This window comes from Gigantopelta aegis, chromosome 13 (assembly GCF_016097555.1).
Source record: "Gigantopelta aegis isolate Gae_Host chromosome 13, Gae_host_genome, whole genome shotgun sequence".
NCBI classification, from domain to species: Eukaryota; Metazoa; Mollusca; class Gastropoda; order Neomphalida; family Peltospiridae; genus Gigantopelta; species Gigantopelta aegis.
The window spans coordinates 29,377,918-29,400,430 of record NC_054711.1 but is presented as its reverse complement, the minus strand read 5'-3'; the positions used below and the strand labels follow the sequence as shown (position 1 = coordinate 29,400,430).

General features: G+C 34.3%; 1 protein-coding gene across 1 annotated transcript in view; it reads right to left on the bottom strand.

Annotated features, from left to right (window-relative positions):
* The window catches only part of LOC121387549 (cyclin-Y-like), a 29,645-nt gene extending 7,132 nt beyond the window's left edge, over positions 1-22,513 (bottom strand). The window contains exons 1-7 of the mRNA XM_041518706.1: positions 22,350-22,513; positions 17,144-17,490; positions 12,206-12,283; positions 10,002-10,060; positions 7,520-7,729; positions 4,457-4,576; positions 1,974-2,140 (exon numbers count right to left, since the gene is read on the bottom strand). Coding sequence (XP_041374640.1) covers positions 1,974-2,140; positions 4,457-4,576; positions 7,520-7,729; positions 10,002-10,060; positions 12,206-12,283; positions 17,144-17,315 — 806 coding nt within the window. The 5' untranslated portion in view covers positions 17,316-17,490; positions 22,350-22,513. The remainder of the gene's footprint in view (positions 1-1,973; positions 2,141-4,456; positions 4,577-7,519; positions 7,730-10,001; positions 10,061-12,205; positions 12,284-17,143; positions 17,491-22,349) is intronic.

Genomic DNA, 22,513 nt, shown 5'->3' with positions numbered 1-22,513 from the left:
CAATAAAGACAAATATCTATTGAAAATACATATCAAAATTATATGAGGTTCTCTCCATAGTTATTTATTAACATTTTAAACATAAAAACAAATATTTGTTGAAAATCAGTATCAAAATTATAAGAGATTCTCCATAGTTATTTAATAACATTTTAAAAATAAACACAAATATTTGTTGAAAATCAGTATCAAAATTATAAGAGATTCTCCATAGTTATTTAATAACATTTTAAAAATAAACACAAATATTTGTTGAAAATCAGTATCAAAATTATAAGAGATTCTCCATAGTTATTTAATAACATTTTAAAAAGAAACACAAATATTTGTTGAAAATCAGTATCAAAATTATAAGAAATTCTCCATAGTTATTTACATTTGTATTAACATTTTAAAAATAAACACAAATATTTGTTGAAAATCATTATCAAAATTATAAGAGATTCTCCATAGTTATTTATTAACATTTTAAAAAGAAACACAAATATTTGTTGAAAATCAGTATCAAAATTATAAGGCGTTCTCCATAGTTATTTATTAACATAAACACAAATAATTGTTGAAAATCAGTATCCAAACTGGGCCCACCGACGGGGATGGATTCTAGAGTGACCGCACATCAGGGCGATTGCCTTATCACCTGTGAGTCTAAAACTGAAACATCTTATGTCGTCTGTAAACTTAGGATAATTCCTTTAAAGGGATGCTTTCTCAAGGCTTTTGGACTGGTATGCATATTCAACGATATATAATACACATGATTGCTTAATATCAACACGTATAATCGTATATATAGATTGCTTAATTAATTAAATAAAGGAGGGGTTAAATGTGATGGCTATTATTAATTAATTAAATGGTTAAATGTGATGGCTATTATATATAACAGGTGCAGCCATTTTGTACCATCCCAGTGAATACGCCCTCTGGCGAGCCAGTGGTTACATCATACTTAACGTGTCACGTCAGGAATTAGTCTTAGTTCTGAAGAAACAAAACGTACCCGATTTTTGCAGATGCATCACAATGTTCTGTTATAATATCCATCCCAGTAAGCCAGCAATAAGTATATATTATTTTTCAATACAAAATAAACCACCATTGTCAAAGTGTCGAAATAATAGTATTATGTTTTGTCCATAAATTAACCCACGTACTGAAATAAAAATCGGAGAGTTTTCTTAGTTAATTGGTGTTTTCTTTTTGTGGCCTGTACCTGTTGTTCCTGATTGGCAGGTGTATATTTAGATGGTCCCTAGTCAATGTGTCTAGACACACTAAAAGACGTGCCTCTTTTATTAAGATCACAGGGTATTGTGTGATAACCGCGCGGACACCCCTAAAATCGTAATGGACATTATCAGCCGTCCTGCTTTATTACTGTAAATAATTCTGTAAAACCCTTGATTAAGTAGACTTTCCCATCTAAAATCACAAAACTGACCAATTACATAATCCCAAAGAAAAGAAAAGTATCACTTGGGTATCGCAAGTGGTAGTTTTTGCTCCAACGTACCCTACCAATAGGCCTAATAATATGCATTTTTTCTTTGGATTTTTTATGAGAGAAAAACACTAAAACTAAAATTTCAATCTATTGATGCAAACTGAAATTTATGTTGTTTAACAAGTCAGGTTGATGAAAGCGAAGTGTCTTATCGTAAATTAGAGCGTTTGTTTACACTGTGTATGTAGGAGTTAGTTGGAGTTGATGTCACTTAACCCCAAGCTATAGCACCGGACGCAACAAAAACAAAACAAAATGGCTGCCCCCAGTTAGCAGGAATAATCATGTTTTTTTTATTAACTCTAAAATTACTTGTCTTTCATTTGTTAAAGTGTCAGTAAGTGTTGGTGGTCTGGGTGTGCATCTTTCCAACACATAAGGCTCTTGTTTGAATTGACCCTCCCTTTAAGTGAAAGTTGTGAAGACATTACACAGTTTGAATTGACTGTCCCTATAAGATATTTACATGTCCTCCACGGCCACGTCTTTGAGAATCTGACAGAAGTCGACGTTCCACACAGCCTGGTCGTCCCAGACCTTGGAGGCTAGTAGTATAGCACCAAGCACGATTCGTTTCCAGTTCGCTGGGCACAGGTCGATCTCAACGTATGTTAATAACCGTTCAAGATACACCTGGAAAGAAAGGAAAGACACATTGGCACATTTTAAACAAAGACAAATATTTGAATTTTGATGTCTAACATAATTATTACTAGGAGTGGGATGTAGCCCAGTGGTAAAGTGCACAGTCTGTCTGGGATCGATCCCCGTCGGTGGGACCATTGAGCTATTTCTAACGCTAACCAGTGCACCACAATTGGTATAACAAAGACAGAAAGAAATGTTTTATTTAACGACGTGCTCAACACATTTTATTTACGGTTATATGGCATCAGACATATCGTTAAGGACCACACAGATTTTGTGAGGAAACCCGCTGTCGCCACTACATGGGCTACTCTTTCCAATTAGCAGCAAGGGATCTTTTATTTGTGCTTCCCACAGGCAGGATAGCACAAACCATGGCCTTTGTTGAACCAGTTATGGATTACTGTTTGGTGCAAGTGGTTTACACCTACCCATTGAGCCTTGCGGAGCATTCACTCAGGGTTTGGAGTTGGTATATGGATTAAAAATCCCATGCCTCGACTGGGATCCGAACCCAGTACCTACCAGCCTGTAGACCGATGGTCTAACCACTATGCCACCGAGGCCGGTTGGTATATCAAAGGTCGTGGTATGTACTATTATGTCTGTGGGATGGTTGATACAAAAGATCCCTTACTACTAATAGAAAAATGTAGTGAGTTTGCTCTCTAAGACTATACGTCAAAATTACCATATGTTTGACATCCAACAGCTGATGATTAATAAATTCATGTGCTCTAGTGGTGTCGTTAACCGAACCTGATGCTTTTATTCAGACTACTCCTATTGATAAAGCTGAATGGGAACTTTATATGCATTTATATGCATTTATATGCATTTATCCACAGACAGGAAAATACAGTGCTCGAAATAGCGGCCTTCGTAAAGTAGATTATTTTTAAATCTAGTAGGTGAAAAAAAATTCACCTCAGCTAAAAGTATCAACAAATCACAGATCATTTTCCAAGAGACAGATTGTATGTATGACTATCTCATCTGCTATTTAGCTGGTGATTCTGTTATGTTTTTAATTTCATGATACTCAAAGGCCCTAATTAATCATACTATCCAAACATTCCCCTCTCCTAAGTTCAAGGGCCATAACTCAGTGTAAAATGGGTAAGTAAATCGTCATGAAAGTCAAACATGGTCTTTAAAGGTACATGGTAAAGCTACACATAAAATTTCAACTCATATCTTGAGGCATTATGAAAAAAAAGTCTGAAAAACTAATTTCCATATCTCTTACGTTTAAGAACCTTAAAACTGCCAAAAATTGGTAAATCGCCATGAAAGTCAAACTTGATCTGTAACGGTACATGATAAATCTATATTCAATATTTCGGGAAAATCTGGAAATCTATATTGAGACAGACGGAGATGAAATCTATAGGTTGGTCTGGTAGGGGACTAATAAATATTGTGCCACAATTCACTATTTAAGTTTCTGAACAATTCTAAAATGTTAAATAGTAGTTAATAAGCTTCAAATTGACTAAAAACTGTCTGTAATAAAAAGGTATATTAATTTTTTTTACAAGTGCCATGTCTACAATTGGTGACATAATTATGTTAAAAAAAAAAAAAAGAGTTAAAGTTTGTTTTGTTTAACAACACCACTGAAGCACATTGATTTTAATTACGTAAGAAGAAACCTTGTTGTCATAAAGTGTTGTACATGTATGATCCAGCCAGTAAGTGTAATTTGATTTGCACTGGTGCCAGTGTGCCAGGTACACAATCATGGTGTTGATTACACCTGACAGGTGTGATCACAACTGCCAAGTGTGATCAATATCATGATTGTTAACAATGTTGTTGTCACTTTCAGACTGTTTCAGATTGCCTATACATGTATTATGTTTGGATATAACTGATTTTATCATATACCTTACATTTTCAGTGCAATCAAAGTATGTGATATTTTTCAGATCACATACTTTAAGAATTTGATAACTCTGCAAATTAGATGTAAATTAATTGAGGTCACGGCACTACATTTATTGACATTTAAGCACACTTACTATGGTGATACTCCATAACTGATGTATGCACTGAGTCATCACACAAAAATATTTTAATAGCAACTTTACACTGCAAGCTGTACAGCGTTCAGAAAATTTAAAAAATGTTAAGCAATAGTTTATTATTATGTAAGGATATCCAAAATGACATCCAGAAGCTTGCATAATACAATTTTTATCATTTAGTAATCACTTTTAAATCACTTTTAGTGTCTATTTTTCACGGGTTGAAACTACTTTCTGTCATTTTAAGAACTGTAAGTGACTGTGGTCTTACCAGTGTAACGATTGCACATTCCGCCGTCAACTGAGCTGCATTGAAGAGGTTCCTGACAAACCGATAGATATGTTTGTGTTCCGGATCACGATTGCTGTAGTCATCGGGAAGTGATTCTTTCTGAAACGATTCAAAAACGTTATTAAAGTTTGTTTTGTTTAACAACACCACTAGAGCAATTAATTAATCATTGGCTGTTGGATGTCAAACATTTGGTAACTTTTACATATACCGGTAGTCCTTGAGAGGAAACCCATCACACTTTACTATTAGTAGCAAGGGCTCTTTTATATGCACAATCCCAGGATAGTACACACCACAGCCTTTATTTAATACACTGGTTGTGGAGCAATGACGGGAATAAGAAATTTCTTAAATTAAAGGGACATTCCTGAGTTTGCTGCAATTTTTAAGATGTTATCGACTAACAGAGACTTTTTGACGATTGTAATTACATATTAAAGATATTTTTCTGCATAAAATATTAATGGCTGTATATTAAACGTGTTTTTGATTGTTCTAATATTTGTACTTGGTTAAATTTCATTTTATTTCCTAAAAAAGATTTTTTCGTATGTATGCAATTATTTGAAGACAAAATCCAGTTTGGGCTTCTTACAAATATTAAGACAATCAGAAACACATTGAATATACAGACACTGGTATTCTAAACAAGAAAATATATTTAATGGGCAATTCCACAATAACTGACGCAACATTCAGACATTTTTTAACGTCTTGATTATTATTTTTTTTTTAAAGTATTCAATAAAATTCTTAAGAGTGTTTTCGATTGAAATAAATATGTTGTGACAAAGTCATGTCAAAAGAAAATTTCATTGCGTACAATCTCAGCGCAACTACAATCACAAATGAAGAGTGGGTAACTGACGTAACAAAAAAAGTAACTTGTATTTGACATGTCTTTGAACTTGCCAAAATTCTCTGAATCTGAAGTATCAAGTTTTCAGGTAGATATAGAAATGTGTAGTGCACAGGTAATCTATGATCACTAGAACAAGAGAACTAAGTTTTCTACAAGGAATTTTTTATTAACTTTTTTATTAATGGGTAACTGACGTAACATTAAAAGTAACTGACACAACATTTGCGAATCATAAAGACTAATAAGAACATATTTTAAAACTAAAACATTTGTCTTTGGCAACTGGTTCATCTAAATTATAAGAAATACATAAATCTTAAAGGGAATAAAAAAAATAACAATAGGGGCATGTTCAGGGTGGTGGGTTGGGGGTCAACCCCCCATTTCCCAACCCTATCCCTGCTCAAAGCAAATTATTATTATTATTTTAATATGCATATACATTTTACTTGTAGAATGCAAGAAATTGCATTTTAGGACATCAGGTTCTCACAATTTTTCTATCATCTACATACATGTATCTATTTAAAAACAGTGTTAACTGAGTCATGATTATTTTACTTTTAGTGAAATAGACATCTTTAGATTAACTTCTAAGGAGTGACAGTATTTGCAGTTCTTGAAAACTTCTTCTTTTTTTTATATAGTTTTACACAGATGTGATAATAAAGAAATTATAAAATTTACAAGTGCAAAGGTCAAGAAAATTCTGAAACTTACTGCTAAATTTTTTATAGCACTCACTCTAGTTTGGGAATTAACACATTTCACAATCTTACATTATGCCTCCAAGAAAAATAACAATTGAAAATAGTGTATGTGTTAATCTGTTGTGTCAGTTACTGACTGAGGAGTTACATCAGTTACCAATAAATTTTAATTCTTGTTGTGCCCACTTAGATTATTATGTTGCCATGTTGTGTAACCATGGCACAACTAAGAGAATATAAAAAACATAATATATGGTAGCACTGTAGGAGGTCAGTATTATAATTAAGCTTCAAAAGGTAACTGACGCAACGAGGTTATGCTATAAGTTCAAGTTTTTATTCATAAAAATCTTTTCCAAATTTATTAATTTGTGTTGTTTGGGAATTACCATTAAGATCTTAGAAACAAAATGCAATACTTAACTTTATTATATTCATCCAATTTTAATGACATTTAAAAAAAAAAGATTTCATTGCAATTGGGTTCTATTCTTAGGAGGAAATAGCACAAATTAAAGATGGCTGCCAGGTCACATGACACAGTATTTTATGGTTTATTGATTATTAACAAATAATTCTGTGAAAAATAAAGGCATAACAGTGAGAAAAAAAATTCACTTCAGAGGTATAATTTTTCGTGAAAAATATGTAAGTTTAATCGTAAAAATATTTTATTAGTCGGAAACATCTTACAATGCAGCAAACTCAGGAATGTCCTTTTAAAGAATACCCTAGTGCTTTAGACACACAGTACATCAACAAGCTCAAACAAATATTTTACAGTGCCCTTTATTGCTACATGCATAAAGTTAAAAATAAATCATATCTACATGACACATGTATACTGAAAGGCATAAATAACGCAATGGGTATTTCGCTGATATTTGCTAATAGAAATATTATGTCATCAATATTAGGCATGCAGACAAATGACATACTGGTAACAAATGTAACTGAAAGAAGATATTTTTCAAATCGGGATTTTAAAAAAATAAAATGTGGTTTTAAACAAAAAACACAACTGGGTTTTTTTTGCAATAAAACAGCAACTATTTAACATTACTTACCAGCATATTAAAAAAAAAGAGACAAAAAATGGTTGATTTTATATGGAGACGAGAGCAGGCAGTGCACATGCAAAAAGATTTTCATATGCAATGTTGTATTGTAATAAACACACCAGTTATGCTTTTTGCTGAAAACGCATTTTATTCAAAAAAAAATCTGATTTGAACAAAATCCTCTTTCACTTACAATTATTACCAATGTGTTATTTGTCCACATACTTAATATATGTCATTTGATATTCTATAAGAGATTATTCAGTGAAATATCCATTGCGTTATTTATGCCTCTCAGTATATTATTCTGGCAGAATCCTAAAAACTCCCCAAATTCAAAGACTGGTAATGTTGTCACAGAAATGTGTATGTCTCTCCAAACATTTTTCTTTCACACAAATCTTACCGTTAACGGATGAAGCTTCTCATCAAATATGTCTTGTATGTGTGACTCTGAGCCTGGTCTGTGGACCTTGTCGCGGTTACGTATGTGGAAGTATATTGCCAGGGCAACGGCCTTGATTGTGTTCTTCAGGTTAGGCTGTGACACTGTCGAATCGTCAATGTAAATCGTTGAACATGAGCTGAACTTTTTGAGCTGTCCGTACTCATCAACCTGAAACCAGATATCAAATACTGACGGTTAACTTTGTAATAAAATTGTTAAAGGGACATTCCTGAGTTTGCTGCATTGTTAGATGTTTCTGACTAACAAAATATTTCTACGATTAAACTTATAAATTAAATATATTTTCTTGTTTAGAATATCTGTGTCTGTATATTCAATGTGTTTCTGGTCATCTTAATATCTGTAAGAAGCCCAAACTGGATTTTGTCTTCAAATAATTTCGTATGTACGAAAAAATTATATTTTAGAAATTAAATGAAATGTAACCTATTACAAATAGTAAAACAATCAGAAACACATTTAATATACAGCCACTAATATTTTATGCAGAAAAATATATTTGATATGTAACAGTGTTCGAGATTAACGGTATCCCGGGGATACCAGAATTTAATTTTGGATACCAGACTTCAAGAACCCACTATCCCACTGAATACCGTATAATGTTTTTTGTTTTTTTTATTCCCTACGTTTTTATTTTTCGCTAAACAATGAAAGCCGTCATTTACTGGTGAAGTTAAGTAACAGTATTTTCGAGCTCGTACCCAGTCTAATGCTATACCATAACAATATCTCCCCCAACTCATACCCAGTCTAATGCTACAATGGACTGTTCGATGTTTCCTCCCTTTAAATTTTATTTGAGATATTGATTCCACATCTGCAGAAAATTGATACAGGTAGGTTTATCATTAATAATGTCAGAATCACTTATAAATTACTGCTAAATATTAATTCATATTAGTGTGATTGCAAATTTCACGAATTCCACGATTGCGAATGCGGCGTTGCAATAGACTGGGAATGAGGACAGTGTCGTCCAAGTTTGTGACGATGTTATTTATGAATTTCATTGAAGTGGAATACTAAATTCTCAGGTGGGATACCAGATTTTGAAATGTTAGTATCTAACTGGGATACTGCCCCAAATTTTTAATCTCGAACACTGTGTAATTACAATCGTTAAAAAGTCTCTGTTAGTCGACAACATCTTAAAAATTGCAGCCAAACTCAGGAATGTTCCTTTAACAGCTAGCTCTGGGTGATCAGGAAATTTCGCCAAATAATCTAAAAATTGCGAAACATAGCTATTTTCCAAGAAAATATAAATTATTACACAATTTGTTTTTGTCAAATTAAAATAAAATTTGCCAATTGTTCTCAAAATTTGCAGTTGGCGAGTGGCAGAGCTAGCCCTGTTATATAGTTTAAATCTCTATTTTAATATTTTTATTTATTTTTTTATTTCTTTATTATAATTTTTTTATTGTCCCCAGAAACATAAGCAAGGTCAAGGTTGGGGCCATGAATCATTGCTGTACATGGTATTATTGTATATACATAAACGATACATAATTAAAGCTATACACTCGCATATAAAGCACTTATTAAACAATATGTGTATACATATGTGTGTGTGTGTGAGTGAGAGATGATGAACATTAATAATATTAAATATGTATAATACATAAAGAGTATTGTGAGAGTAAATATGTTCAATTGATTTTACATTTTTGCGCAGAAAGAGGGAGAGAAAGAAGAGAGAGAGAGAGAGAGAGAGAGAGAGAGAGAGAGAGAGAGAGAGAGAGAGAGAGAGAGAGAGAGAGAGAGAGAGAGAGAGAGAGAGAGAGAGAAAGAGAGAGAGGGAGAGAGAGAGAGAGGGAGGGAGAGAGAGAGAGAGAGAGAGGGGTGGGGGTAGACAGACAGACACGGACGTGTTACCCATTTAATCTTACTATATAGTAATAAAGTCAATTCTGACCGTGCAATAAAAAAAATATTGTATGGAATATGTATGTGTGACACAAAATCCTACGCGTTCACCCGAATGACATCATGTCCCTAGTCAGGAATGACGTCATCATCCTTGCCAGGATGCTCAGCGTTCCGTCAATTCTATAAAATTCAACTAACTTTCCAGACAAAGTAAGTTGTGTTACTTAATAAAACTTTTGTCAATAATAATATAGAAAGCTGGTATAAAATAAATACAGAACCACACACCAGTTGTTTTGCCATGTTATTTATTGCACTTGTTTATAGTGCTCATGACTGGTACCACTCGACCAATATGCAAAACGGAAATGTATTTTTTTATTAGGTCGACGTACTGTACACGAAAAAGCGTTGATTTAATATGCACTGTTAAAACCACACTAACTTCAATGAAAAACAGAAACAGGACTGGTCAAGTTAACTACTGGACAACAAGAGTCGGTGGTGAAGTATAAATCTAGCTCAGTGGTAAACATAAACTCACATGGTGTGTCTGTCCCTCTGAGGTCATCACCAGTTGACTTCTACGTCTCAGTTTGTTATCTGAAATTAAACAATATAGGCACAAGTGAATAAATAACAAGAGTACCGGTGAGGTACATGATACGCTCATCAGGAGTTTGATAGAAAACCATATGATGTTCAGAATATAGACAAATTATTCTATTTATTTGTATCACAGAGACCTAGTAATTCTATGTGACACATCACCATCCCAAGTCGTTCCTACATGCGAGGTTTGATGGTCCTGTATGCAAGATATGGTCTGGACAAGGATTTACTGTTATGAGCAGTAGACCGTTAAAAGTAGGTCACAGTAACCTAGTAACAATACGCGACACACCACCATCCCAAGTTGTTCCTACATGTGAGGTTTGATAGTCCTGTGTGCATCTGTGTCTAAGATATGGTCCGGACAAGGATTTACTGTTATGTGCAATAGACCATGAAAAGTAGGTCACAGTGACCTAGTATTAGTATGCGACACACCGCCATCCAAAGTTGTTCCTACATGTGAGGTTTGATGGTCCTGTATGCATTTGAATGAAAGATATGGTCCGAACAAGAGAAAATTAACAGACAAACGGACAACGCCATACCATAATACAACCCATCATCTTAATTCCAGCGTTTAACATGGATGACAAATCATGTTCATCGTATTGCATTCCACACATTCGACTTTTGTGTTACCTCCATGTCTCATAGCTCTATAATGTAACCGGCGGCAAGCATATGGCAAAATGACTTTAAAAAATATAATTAAATGAGAGTGCTCTTCCTTGCATGGGTACTCGAGTTCTGTGAACAGACTCAAGTCTTGCTGGACGGAGTCCGTACCAGAGTACTCGTGGAGAACCAATTGTGATGGAGGTGGGGTGGGGGTCGGGTGGGGAGGGTTCAATTTTATCAGCATATACTAAAAAATAAGTAAAGTGCACAGATGGAAAGAACATTTAATTATATTTTCATATAATATAGAAACACCTGACAAAAACAAAACAAAGAATACTAGAGATGTATGCAAACTACCATTCGGTCAAAGGCAAATCCTCTTTTCAATATAAATTCCCCCCCCCCCCCCCCCTTTTCCTGAAATTTATATGTACCTGTAGTTTCAATGAAATCTCATAATTCAGGTGTAATATTTAATGTTATAGAAATACTGTTTTTAGTAATTTCAGGTTACTTGAAATTGTTATTAGTCAGTTTAGAAAAGAAAAAAACCCTACATCATTACTGGGTCATGTAAACTACCTGTCCCTTTTTTACTTTTTTTTTTATATTCAGGGGTCGAATTTTACGCTATTCCACAAATAGTAAATTTCGAAACGGAATAGTAAAACAATTCTTCCAATATTCTGTCATGAAAGTGAAAATAAAGCACGGAATACCGAAAAAATCGTCTGTGACTATTCCGCAGAACAAATCCTCGCGCTACTAAGACCTTTCTCATGCACTTACCAGTACAAAATAAATGTCTTTTTGATCGAGACTAATGTTTGAAGTGAGTTTGTTTGTAATTCCAGCTAGAACGCAGTAATGCATAGACTGGTATATAAACAACTGTTCGTTACACAATGTTGTACAGGGCGACGTAGCAGAGTCAGGAAAACTAGTGGTACATTAATAATTGAAGGGATAGTACATTTTAAGAGGGAATAGTGTTTATTGAAACAAATTAAATTTCAACACCTGATATTACTATCAAAAATTAAATATTAATATTCTTAATATTATGATAATCAGGCAGATAATCCATCAGTGTTTCTGCCAGAAAGAAATGTTTTGGTATGTCGCTACGGTTGAAATTTAATTTGCTATTTAAGGACACATTCAACACATTTTTATTTACAGTCATATGGTGTCAGACATATGGTTAAGGACCACACAGATATTGAGAGAGGAAACCTGCTGTCGCCACTTCATGGGCTACTCTTTTTGATTAGCAGCAAGGGATCTTTTATATGCACCATCCCACAGACAGAGTAGTACATACCACAGCCTTTCATATACCAGTCATGGTGCACTGGCTGGAACGAGAAATAGCCCAATCGGGCCACCGAGGAGGATCGATCTCACACCGGCCGTGCATCGAGCGAGCGCTGTACCACTGGGCTACGTCCCGCCCCCACATGGAATTAGACCAACGATATATTTTCAAACTGCCACACATGAACCACTTACTCTTTTGAATTTCACTTTCCGACCGTGCAGAAAACAGAGGCTTCGCAAGCGGGTTGTTGGAAGGATCACTGTCAGCATCTACAACAAAATACATTAAAAAATTATAACAATGATTTTGTATTAGAGCATGCCTCTGAAAATTGCCAGAGGTGTATGCAAAATAGTTAAATACCATCAAAGGCAAATCCTCTTCTCAGTATAATTTTCTTTTGTTCTGAAATTTATCTGTACCTGTAGTTTCAATAAAATCTCATATTATTTAATGAAAACTGATTTCATATCAAAGCAGGCTTTTGAAACGTTTGCGCGTCGTTCACACAAATCTAATTTAGCATAACCTATTTGCTGTTTGCGCATTATGACTAAATTAAGCACATTATTTACATGGCCATAACGGGTTATGCAAAAAGAAAATGGGTTATCTGAATTTGTTTCTGCGTCACCCACAAATGGTTTTACGCAAATATTTAATTATCAGAGTCCCGTTAAAGTGACAAGACTCCGGTTTTTAAACACTACGTATGGCATATTGTACACTGTTAGTTATTTTTAATAATTAAAATCAGACATTAATGTTCAGATTATCCATTTTCATATATCCGAAATGTTATAGTTCATTCTGGTGTTACCATTACTACTATTACCGCAAAAAGCATTTGTAATATTTTTTAAAACACAAGTATCTTTGACTCCGAGAAGTAACAATTACGGAGACGAGCTCTAGTCTGTTTTTAGAGAGTATTTCCCAGTTTCAACATCACTCTCTGGTTTCGCACTAAACTAACTTTTCTCTTGTATAAATGAGTTACAGGTTTATAGATTAGCTTAACTGACTGTCAATTTTTACGTGTTGAAACTAGCAGTGTTTCTGCCAGAGGGTAAAACAGGTATGGTGCCAAACCCAAAACCTTTTGCAGATTTGTTTTGTTTAAGTTAACCTTTTTACTAAATTAATTACTCTTATCATTACTGTATGATTTTCTTAACCCTGGCCATAAAATTAACCCATTTTCTTTCTTGGGAACCCTCCACCCCCCCCCCCCCCCACCCCACCTCCTGTTGACTGTGGTTGTATTCAACTCCATAGCACTATACCCAAACATTTATTTCTGGTAGAAACACTGACTAGGGTCTGCTACTTAAAGAAAAATGTTTGCTTAATGTACATGTGTAAAAGATTTTGAAAAACTGAGCGAAAACTTTCAGTAATTGTCTTCATCCTTTTTTTTTCTTCTTTTTTTTTTTTTTTTAGATATTTAACCTTTGAAATGCGATTGTAATTCTTGTTTTTTAAAACTTTGATGTATAACAGGACTTCTAGATTGTTTGTTAAGAATTATGTATTCTTTTAAAAACAATATCTTGTAATATTACTCGTTCGATCTCCTACTTGTCCGCCAATATTTCCACTTGTCCATCTATGTAGGGCAGGAAGTTAATGCAGAAGAAAAAGTTAAAGCCCTTGGCTTTTTATTTTTAAACCAATTCGCTTATTACTCTTCACTTAAGATTGCATGTAATTTCGTGACATAGGTGACTACAACAAATTGTAGAATTTTTTACAGTCGAGATAGTTTTAGTGTGAAACAAAAAGTCCTAAAAAATTTAGTGTTTTTGTTTAGGATTCAATGAAAGCCAGTTAAATTGTTCTCGAGAACTATTCCCTTCAGAACACGTCACTGGTTTTCAACTTTCACTTCCAGCTGAAAGCTTGGGAATAATTGTTTGGCAGTGCTTGTCGAAATCACCTGTCATAAATGAAAATATGCCTGTCACCAAATGTTAAAATAATGTTACTGTTGTCCTTTATTAACCATGTACCGTTACATATACTAGTATGTACAAGTTTACATGATGCAGTGAATCTCCTCTAAACAGTAGCCTGTCACCAAATGTTAAAATAATGTTACTGTTGTCCTTTATTAATCATGTACTGTTTCATATACTAGTACATACAAGTTTACATGATGCAGTGGATCTCCTCTGAACAGTAGCCTAAACCCATGGGCCAAATTGGGCCCAAGTAAGTTTAAAGGGTATCCAGGTTACAGGGGTTTGAATCGAGGTAAAAGTCTTTGTTGTATTCTGTTCACTATTAAATATGAAAAAAGTAATAAACTGTCAAATAACATTTACAATAAAATGTGGATAAAATGATGCAAGTTATAAACACTTGGCGTGGGAGGTCTGGGTGCTTTTTATCATCAAACAAGTTGACGTTTTGTTGGACTGTTGACATGTTGCAATTTCATTTGAAATACAGTCAACATTTTCCCACGAATCCAAGTCGAAGAATTTACTTTGTTAAATACACGTTAAAAACCTAACAACTAAAAAATCAAATTCATGATTGTCCAGTCACTGCGAGATGTAAACAAATTCCAATCACGTTCCCAACTCAAATAACTTATAATAACAAAGCTGCTTCAAAAAACAAAGTTCCCATTTAACTTTGGTTGCTTAATAGACATTTGTCAAAAATGCAGCACAAGCTGAAGTGAAAGTACCATAGTGATAACTAACCTGGAGCCTTGTCCAAGGTAATATTCTGCCATAAATGATGACTGTTACTTGCGGGACCGTGTGCTTTCAGAGGTACAATTTACATTAAATAAACACTAAGCATTCATGTTAAAGGACTAAGCATTCGCAACGCATAGGGTTTCCTCAGGTCTATCAATAAGCACTTTTTCCCTAGAAAACGCGAAGGCGTTCTAGTAACAGTTCAAGTATAAGCATGCGCATGATATGGTAAAAACAATTAAAAAACACTTTACATATGCATTTTAAAACGTACTACATTGCACTGCTTGAACACAGAAATATTTGCTCTTAATATTAATTAAGTTTGTGATTACCAAAGCGTGGCAAATGATACATTAAACAATTTTTGTACTGGGCTGTCCATGATGCTTATTTAGGCCTGAAGGAATGATATCAGGAGTGGGGGATGGAAACCTCTATGGTGCGAAGACCAGCCATATTTTTATTTTTATTTTTCATTGAACTGAGGCCTGTTATTTTCAGACTTGTTCTGAAAACAAATCAACAAGAAACCATGTGATCGGGCTTATCCCACCTTTTCACGGGTTTGTTGATCGATTGTAAATTTTGTTTTGTCATACAAAATTATTTTTAAGTAACTTATGTCATAAAATGCACTGCAAAGATATATGTAAATATATTTTACACCTAAATAATAAAATAATAAATGTTAACTAAAATGTTTTATCTTAGATTAACCTGTCTTTTCGTTTTCTCACATTACCGATGACGTAATCAGTAATTCACAAAAATCAAAGGAAAACTGACTTTAACATCTGTGGTAAACAGGCAACTATTTTGTTTTAAACTTAACCAACAAAACAATAAAAAAAAAAAAATCTTCTTTTTAAAAAAAAACCCGAATGGTATTGAATACAATTTGTCAATCAAATAAATTATTCATGTCAGTCGAGACGTTCTAAGTGGGAAATTCAGAACTCTATCGCAACTCCAAGGTATTCCGAATATTCATGAGCTAAGACCATTATATAAAAAATATTATCAAACCATGTTTATTTAGCTCTCAAACCACAATATTGGTATAACAATTTGCGATGAGACACTGCTGATTTAGGGGATTTGGTTTTTTTTTTAAAAGTACAATTGTTAAAAATTCTGATACTGCTTTGTAAATAAACATTTTACTTGTCCACCGGATAATCACTATGGCAAATTATGTTTATCCAAGTAAATTTTAACTTGTCGGGACAAACAGACAAGTGCTTATTTTGAACACTGATATGGCATCGGACATATGGTTAAGGACCACACTGATACTGAGGGAAGAAACCCGCTGTCGCCACTTCATGAACTACTCTTTTATATGCACCATCCCACAGACAGGATAGCACATACCACAGCCTTCCCTGTAATGATATGAACAGCTCGTAAAGAGAACATTCTAACTAATAAGAAATCTAATTACAGCTTAACATTTTAGTGGTTTTGAAAAAAAAAGCATGTTGTTTTGTTTGACAACACCACTAGAGCACATTGATTTATTAATCATCAGCTATTGAATGTCAAACATTTGGTAATTTCGACAGTTGGTCTTAGAGAGGAAATCTGCTATATTTTTCCATTAGTAGCAAAGGATCTTTTATATGCACCATTCCACAGACAGGATAGCGCATACCATGGCCTTTGATATACCAGTTGTGGTGCACTGGATGGAGCAAGGAATATAGTGGTTTTGAAGTCCGATTGTTTATATACTTAATTTGGGCTAGTTTAATTGCCTCGCCGGGGTGCAGAAATTAAAAATATTTCACTAGCCGCTGGACCAGTAACAATTAAAATCTACTAGACCACCAGTTTCTACTAGTCCACCAGCCTGAAGGACACTATAATAATTTTTAATAATACAATATACACTTCACTTTCTATGTACACTTCACTTTCTATGTACACTTCACTTTCTATGTACACTTCACTTCAAAAGTCAAAACATTTTGACATTAATTTATATTATACCTTTAATACTGATAACAGAGCACAAACTTATAAATAAAAAGAACCAAACTTAAAGTAAAGCTAGTTCACCAGTGTCTTGATTATTGAAACTATATTGACCCGTAACAATACGGTTCATTATGTATATATTATTTTGACTCCACATTTCATAAACTGATGAAGACAATTTGAAACTGGCATAGCTGATGCTGAGTTTCGGATTTGCCATAAAATAACTATTTTACTTACGTAGTCAGTCAAAAAACGCAAAAACAAAAAAACAGGTCGCCTGTTGGATCGGCAGATACATTTTTTAACTGTCCGTCAGAATTTTCACTCGCATTTGGCGAGTGGGTGAGTACTTTCTGCACCTCTGCCTCGACTTTGGTGAAACCTAACATGCTGACGTGAGTAATACGGGTGGTGTGTACAAGTACATACCTTCAGGTTCACGTTCACTGATGTGTGGCACAGCCTGCAGTGAGGCCGTGCTTGACTGCTGATGAAGCATGACCCCCTCTTCGCTGTTCCGTGGCGGCTGATAGATATCCTCTTTACTGCGGTGTCCATTCTTTGGACTGTTGTAAATACAACACGACTGTTTGTTTCCCATCCTACAGGTCTACTAAAATCACTGACTGTGAAAAACTGGTTTTGTACAGTCCATTAAGAAATCTCATTCAAAACACAGCTAACTTCTTCACAAATCTCCATTGCAGAAAGAATGGGGTTTTTTTATTATTTCGACTTATGTGCAGACATCTGTATCGGATACTTTTTCTTCTTTGCTGAAATAATAATGAAAGAAAAATTTAGTTTTCATTATCTTTCAAAATCAGAACAGACTGTTTGAGAAACGTCATACGGTTGCTAATCAATTCGTACCTTGGTCATTTCAAACCATAGTCAGTTTGTACCTAATTTGGTTGTTTCGTACCATTGCAAAAAGTCATTTTGTACCATAGTCATTTCATACCTTGGTCATTCCTTATAACTGAAAGTCATTTCGTACCATAACAAAAATTTGTAATGTCAGACGTAATATCACCCTGGCAATGTCTTTTACAAAATAACATTACATTACAAATCTCTATAAGATGCAAACACCACCTGCACAAAAATAAAAATAATAATAAAGATGAAAATAAATAATATCCAGCTATTTTGTACCATAGTCAACTGGTAGCTGGAAAAATGGTTCACATTAATTTATTATTATCATAATTATTAAAAGATAAATAAATAAAAAGCACCCTTTGGTCAACTGGATTAATGATGACTTGTTAAAGTAAATAAACTGTTTCAGTTAGTAGAAATATTTTCCTATACAGGTATATATGCAAGCAATCTATTCACTTGCTATATACTGGTATGAAATGACTAGGATATGAAACTGACTTTTCACAATGGTACGAAATGACTAGGGTACAGTGTTTGAGATTAACGGTATCCCGATATCCTGGGGATACCAGAATTTAATTTTGGATACCAGACTTTCATGAACACAGTATCCCACCAGGATACCATATAATGTTGGTGTTTTTTTTTCAATCCTGCATTTTTATTTTTTGCTGAACCAATGAAAGTCGTCATTTACTGGTGAAGTAAGTAACAGTATTTTTTCGAGCTCGTACCCAGTCTAATGCTATGTCGTAACAACATGTCCCCCCAACTCGTACCCAGTCTAATGCTACACTGGAGCAATAGCTGCGTAGCAATAGACTGAGAACTGCTAAGTCGCTATTGTTTTTGTTGGATGTTTCCTCCCTTCAAATTTTATTTGGGATATTGATTTCACATGTGCAGAAAATTGATACAGGCAGGTTTATCATTTGTAATGTCAGAAACACTTATAGATTACTGCTAAATATTAATTTACATCATTATTACGCAAAAATAAATGCAGCAAATCTTTTTGCCAATTCAATTTGATTGCGAATTTCACGAATTCCTCAATTTCAATTTTGCTAAAGGCTGGGAACGAGAACAGTGTCATCCAAGTTTGTTACGATGTTATTTATGAATTTCATTTAAGTGGGATACTAAATTCTCAGGTGGGATACCAGATTTTGAAATGTTAGTATCCAAATGGGATACTGCTCAAATTGTTTAATCTCAAACACTGCGGGTAGAAAATGATCAGGCAGTATAGTACGAAATGACTATTAACAATGATTTGTTTATATGTCACTATGTTGATGGATAATCTACTGAATGTGGTCAAAAGTAGGTGGTAATGATTAGAGCTAGTACTGAAATTTAAGAATCGGTATCGGTATCATGATTTTGGGGCAATTTACCTCGGTATCAGTATGGTATTTGGTATAAGTACAATACCAATACCGAGCGGTATTTTCGGTAGACTCAGCTTTAAATGCATGCCCGCTAATTTTATTTAAATACAATTAAATTCCACACACACACAAGGCCCTCGTCTCTCTCTTCTTTTCAGATGTTTTGCATGCGTCAGATATATTGTCAGTAATTTACTAAATGGCGGATACCATTTTTCAAAACCGAAATTTCAATATTTTGAAATTAGCTCGGTATGGTAAATCAATACTGACATGATACCGATACCTAACAGTATATATGGTATACTGCTCAGATCTAGTATTAGTAGGGTACGAAATGACTATGAATCAGTAGTAATGATGGCAGTTACTGCTGCCAAAAATCCAAGGCTTCAAATTCATTTTGTGCAGTGAAAAGCAATCTTTCCAAATTTTACACTGGACAGTGTTCTCGCTGGGTGAAAATTGAAGAAGGGCGGCCGCGCGGCACCACCCCCTTCACAAAAAACCACAAAACCCCCCACAAAAAAAGAAAAGCTTGGTTACGATATTGTTATGTGTTGGTAGACTGTGGAAAGACATACTCCTTACTTTGCCTACAAAAGAGTAAAAAAAAAAAAAAAAAAAAAAAAAAAAAAAAAAAAAAAAAAAACAAAAAGTAAAAAAAAACGTTTCTACGAAATACGAGCAGTCTCGTATTTTAACTGAACCGAAGATGTTATGGGTCTGACATTCACGGGCAGTTCCGGTTTTGCTGAATCAATCAAAGTTTTAATATTATTATTTTAATATTATTATTTTAATATTATTATTTTAATAAAGATTTCAAGATATACGAAAAACAATAAAGATGTTTGTAAAGTGATCCCCTAATGTCGGATACATTTTTTGTTATTTCCATCTTCATCGAATGAATCAATTGCTGTGATAAAATATCGTCAGTTGATAAGTAGTTTCATTTTTGTAAAGGCGGTGTATATATTATTTGGCACCCAAGATAAATGATTTTAATGATAAACACTACCACTTCTGTTGTTTTTATAAGCTGTGATATCCCCCCAAAATGAATTGTTTACAATATTTTATAAAGAATTGCTGAATAAACAGAATGACAGAAAGTACAAATCATCCGTTACAACCAATTATATCTGCAATTGTGGACAAAATATCAGACGATTGTTAGTGGAAAAAACAGAAAGACAGAATGACCGTTCTGATCACGTGACAAATTTGGCGCCAAATAAGTGGGGTTTTTCTAATCGGAGATTGCCGAATCCGTAATTTTTTTAAAATGTTTTCATTGCTCAAATAAAATATAACTTTTATTTTATGTATTAAACATACAAATGGATACAGGTATGGGACAAAATAGAGGCTGTTAAAAATACTGTTAAATTACGTTATGGTAACTGTCGTAAATGTTTTGTCAATTGTTTTTGCATACACAACACAGCTTGTTTCCTTTGATGTCCAGTGTGCAGACTGATTGTTGTGGGGGTTTTTTATGTGTGGAAAATGTGTGCATTTGTAAATAGCGGATATAGGTGCTGTAAAATATAGTAGGGTGCTGTAAAATAAAGAGGGGCGCAGAAAAATAAAGGAGGGCGGAAAACATGAAAGGAAGGTGGAAAAATGCAATAGCAGGGCGGGCTGCCCTGCTTAAATGGAGCAGCGAGAACACTGCTGGAAGCAAATGCATCTTTAAAACATTTGCCTCGAAGTTAGAGGAAAGACTCCCGAACGTTCCAGCATGCATGTTAATACTATCACTAACCTTAACCCTAAACCCAGGCTGCTAAACCTAAAGTCCAAACCAAAATGTTAACAACTACGAAAAATTGCTCTCCTACCTTTATTTTTTGTTAGATTTTACCCACATTTTGTCCAGACAGAAATCTTGAAAAAAACATTACAATGACACAAATTCCACATACTAGATGATAACCATGTCACCTATATCGACTTCCGCTGAGATCGCATAGGGCCAAAAGCATATAAGTTTGTGTCTGCTGCCATTTTGACTTTTTATGGAATATTCTCCAAGAGGGGTGAAAGGATATAACTTAATCTAACAATGTCATAACATGTTATATAAAAGCAAACATGATGATGTCATATTAATTGTATTACTGTTATTTTTATTTTTATTTAATGATACAACTAGAGATCATCGATTTTATACTAATTATGTCACATACTTTGGAGGCTTTCACCCCTCTTGAAGAGTATTCCATAAAATAAAAAAAAATGGCAGACAGCAGAAAACTGCATGTATTTTGCCCTATGCTATCTCAGCGAAGTCGATACTGACGACATCGTTAGTCTCATATGTGGGAGTCCGGCGATTTCGCCACCGGTTGATCTCGCCCAGGTGATCTCGCCACGGGCGAGATAGCCGTAAATTCCATATACTGCTGGGTGAAATCGCCGTACTCTATATACATATAAGCAGACGGGAATGTCACTGCGATTTCGCCCAGCTTCGATCGGCAGAATACAAACACTAGCTAACACTTTAACAGGCAAAGACAGAAAAAAAAGGACACATCACATTTGATTTGAACATTGTTCGTATCATTTCATGCAGTAAATGATAAGATTTAAATGCAAACGATGGAACACGGAAGGAAAACGTGTCGGCAATCTCGACCAACAATGGCGGAGTAAACAGAAGAAAAAAAAATATATATATATATATATATAAACATCCACACAATGAGTTTATAAGGTAATTAATGTTAGTAATATAAACATTTTAAATAATAAAATTTCTCTTTAGTTAGATATATATAGTACGGCAATTTCGCCCAGCAGTATATGGAATTTACGGTGAGATCGCCCTACTTCCATATGTGGAATCTGTGTCACTGTAATGGGTTTTTTCACAACTTGTGTCTGGACAAAATTTGGGGGAAATGTAACGGTAATTAAAGGTAGGAGAGTAATTTATTGTAGTTGTTAACAATTTGGTTCAGACTGTTTTTTTCAAGATTTTTGTCTGGACAAACTTTGGAGGAAATCAAACGGCAATTAAAGGTAGGAGAGTAATTTTTCGTAGGCTACTTGTTAACAATTTGGTTCGGACAATAGCCTGGATGAACTGAATGCTGGAATGTTCGGAAGTCTTGCCAAAATGGAAATTTACAAAAATTAAAGCAAATATATGGAGACAGTGACTCACTGCCAGTCAACCTCTGCCAGGCTCTGGAAAATAACCCGGCCACACCACACAAACTGTGATCTTGCAGCCTGGAAAGCTAAATGGCAGATCCTATATAATTGCCAAGCAATACACATTGTAAATACTACTTGTGATCATTGTGACCTTGCAACCTCAGAATATAAGTTATTACCTGTGTATAGATAAGCTTTGTTCGTTGTTGTAGATTATTTTTCACCGGGCCAAAAAAATAAAAACAAACCGGAAGTACGCTCTTGTCACTTTTCCGAACCCCAAAATGGTTTGTGAGCACATTTCTCATTGGCTGAAACTTATTCCTGTAAAGAACAACACAAA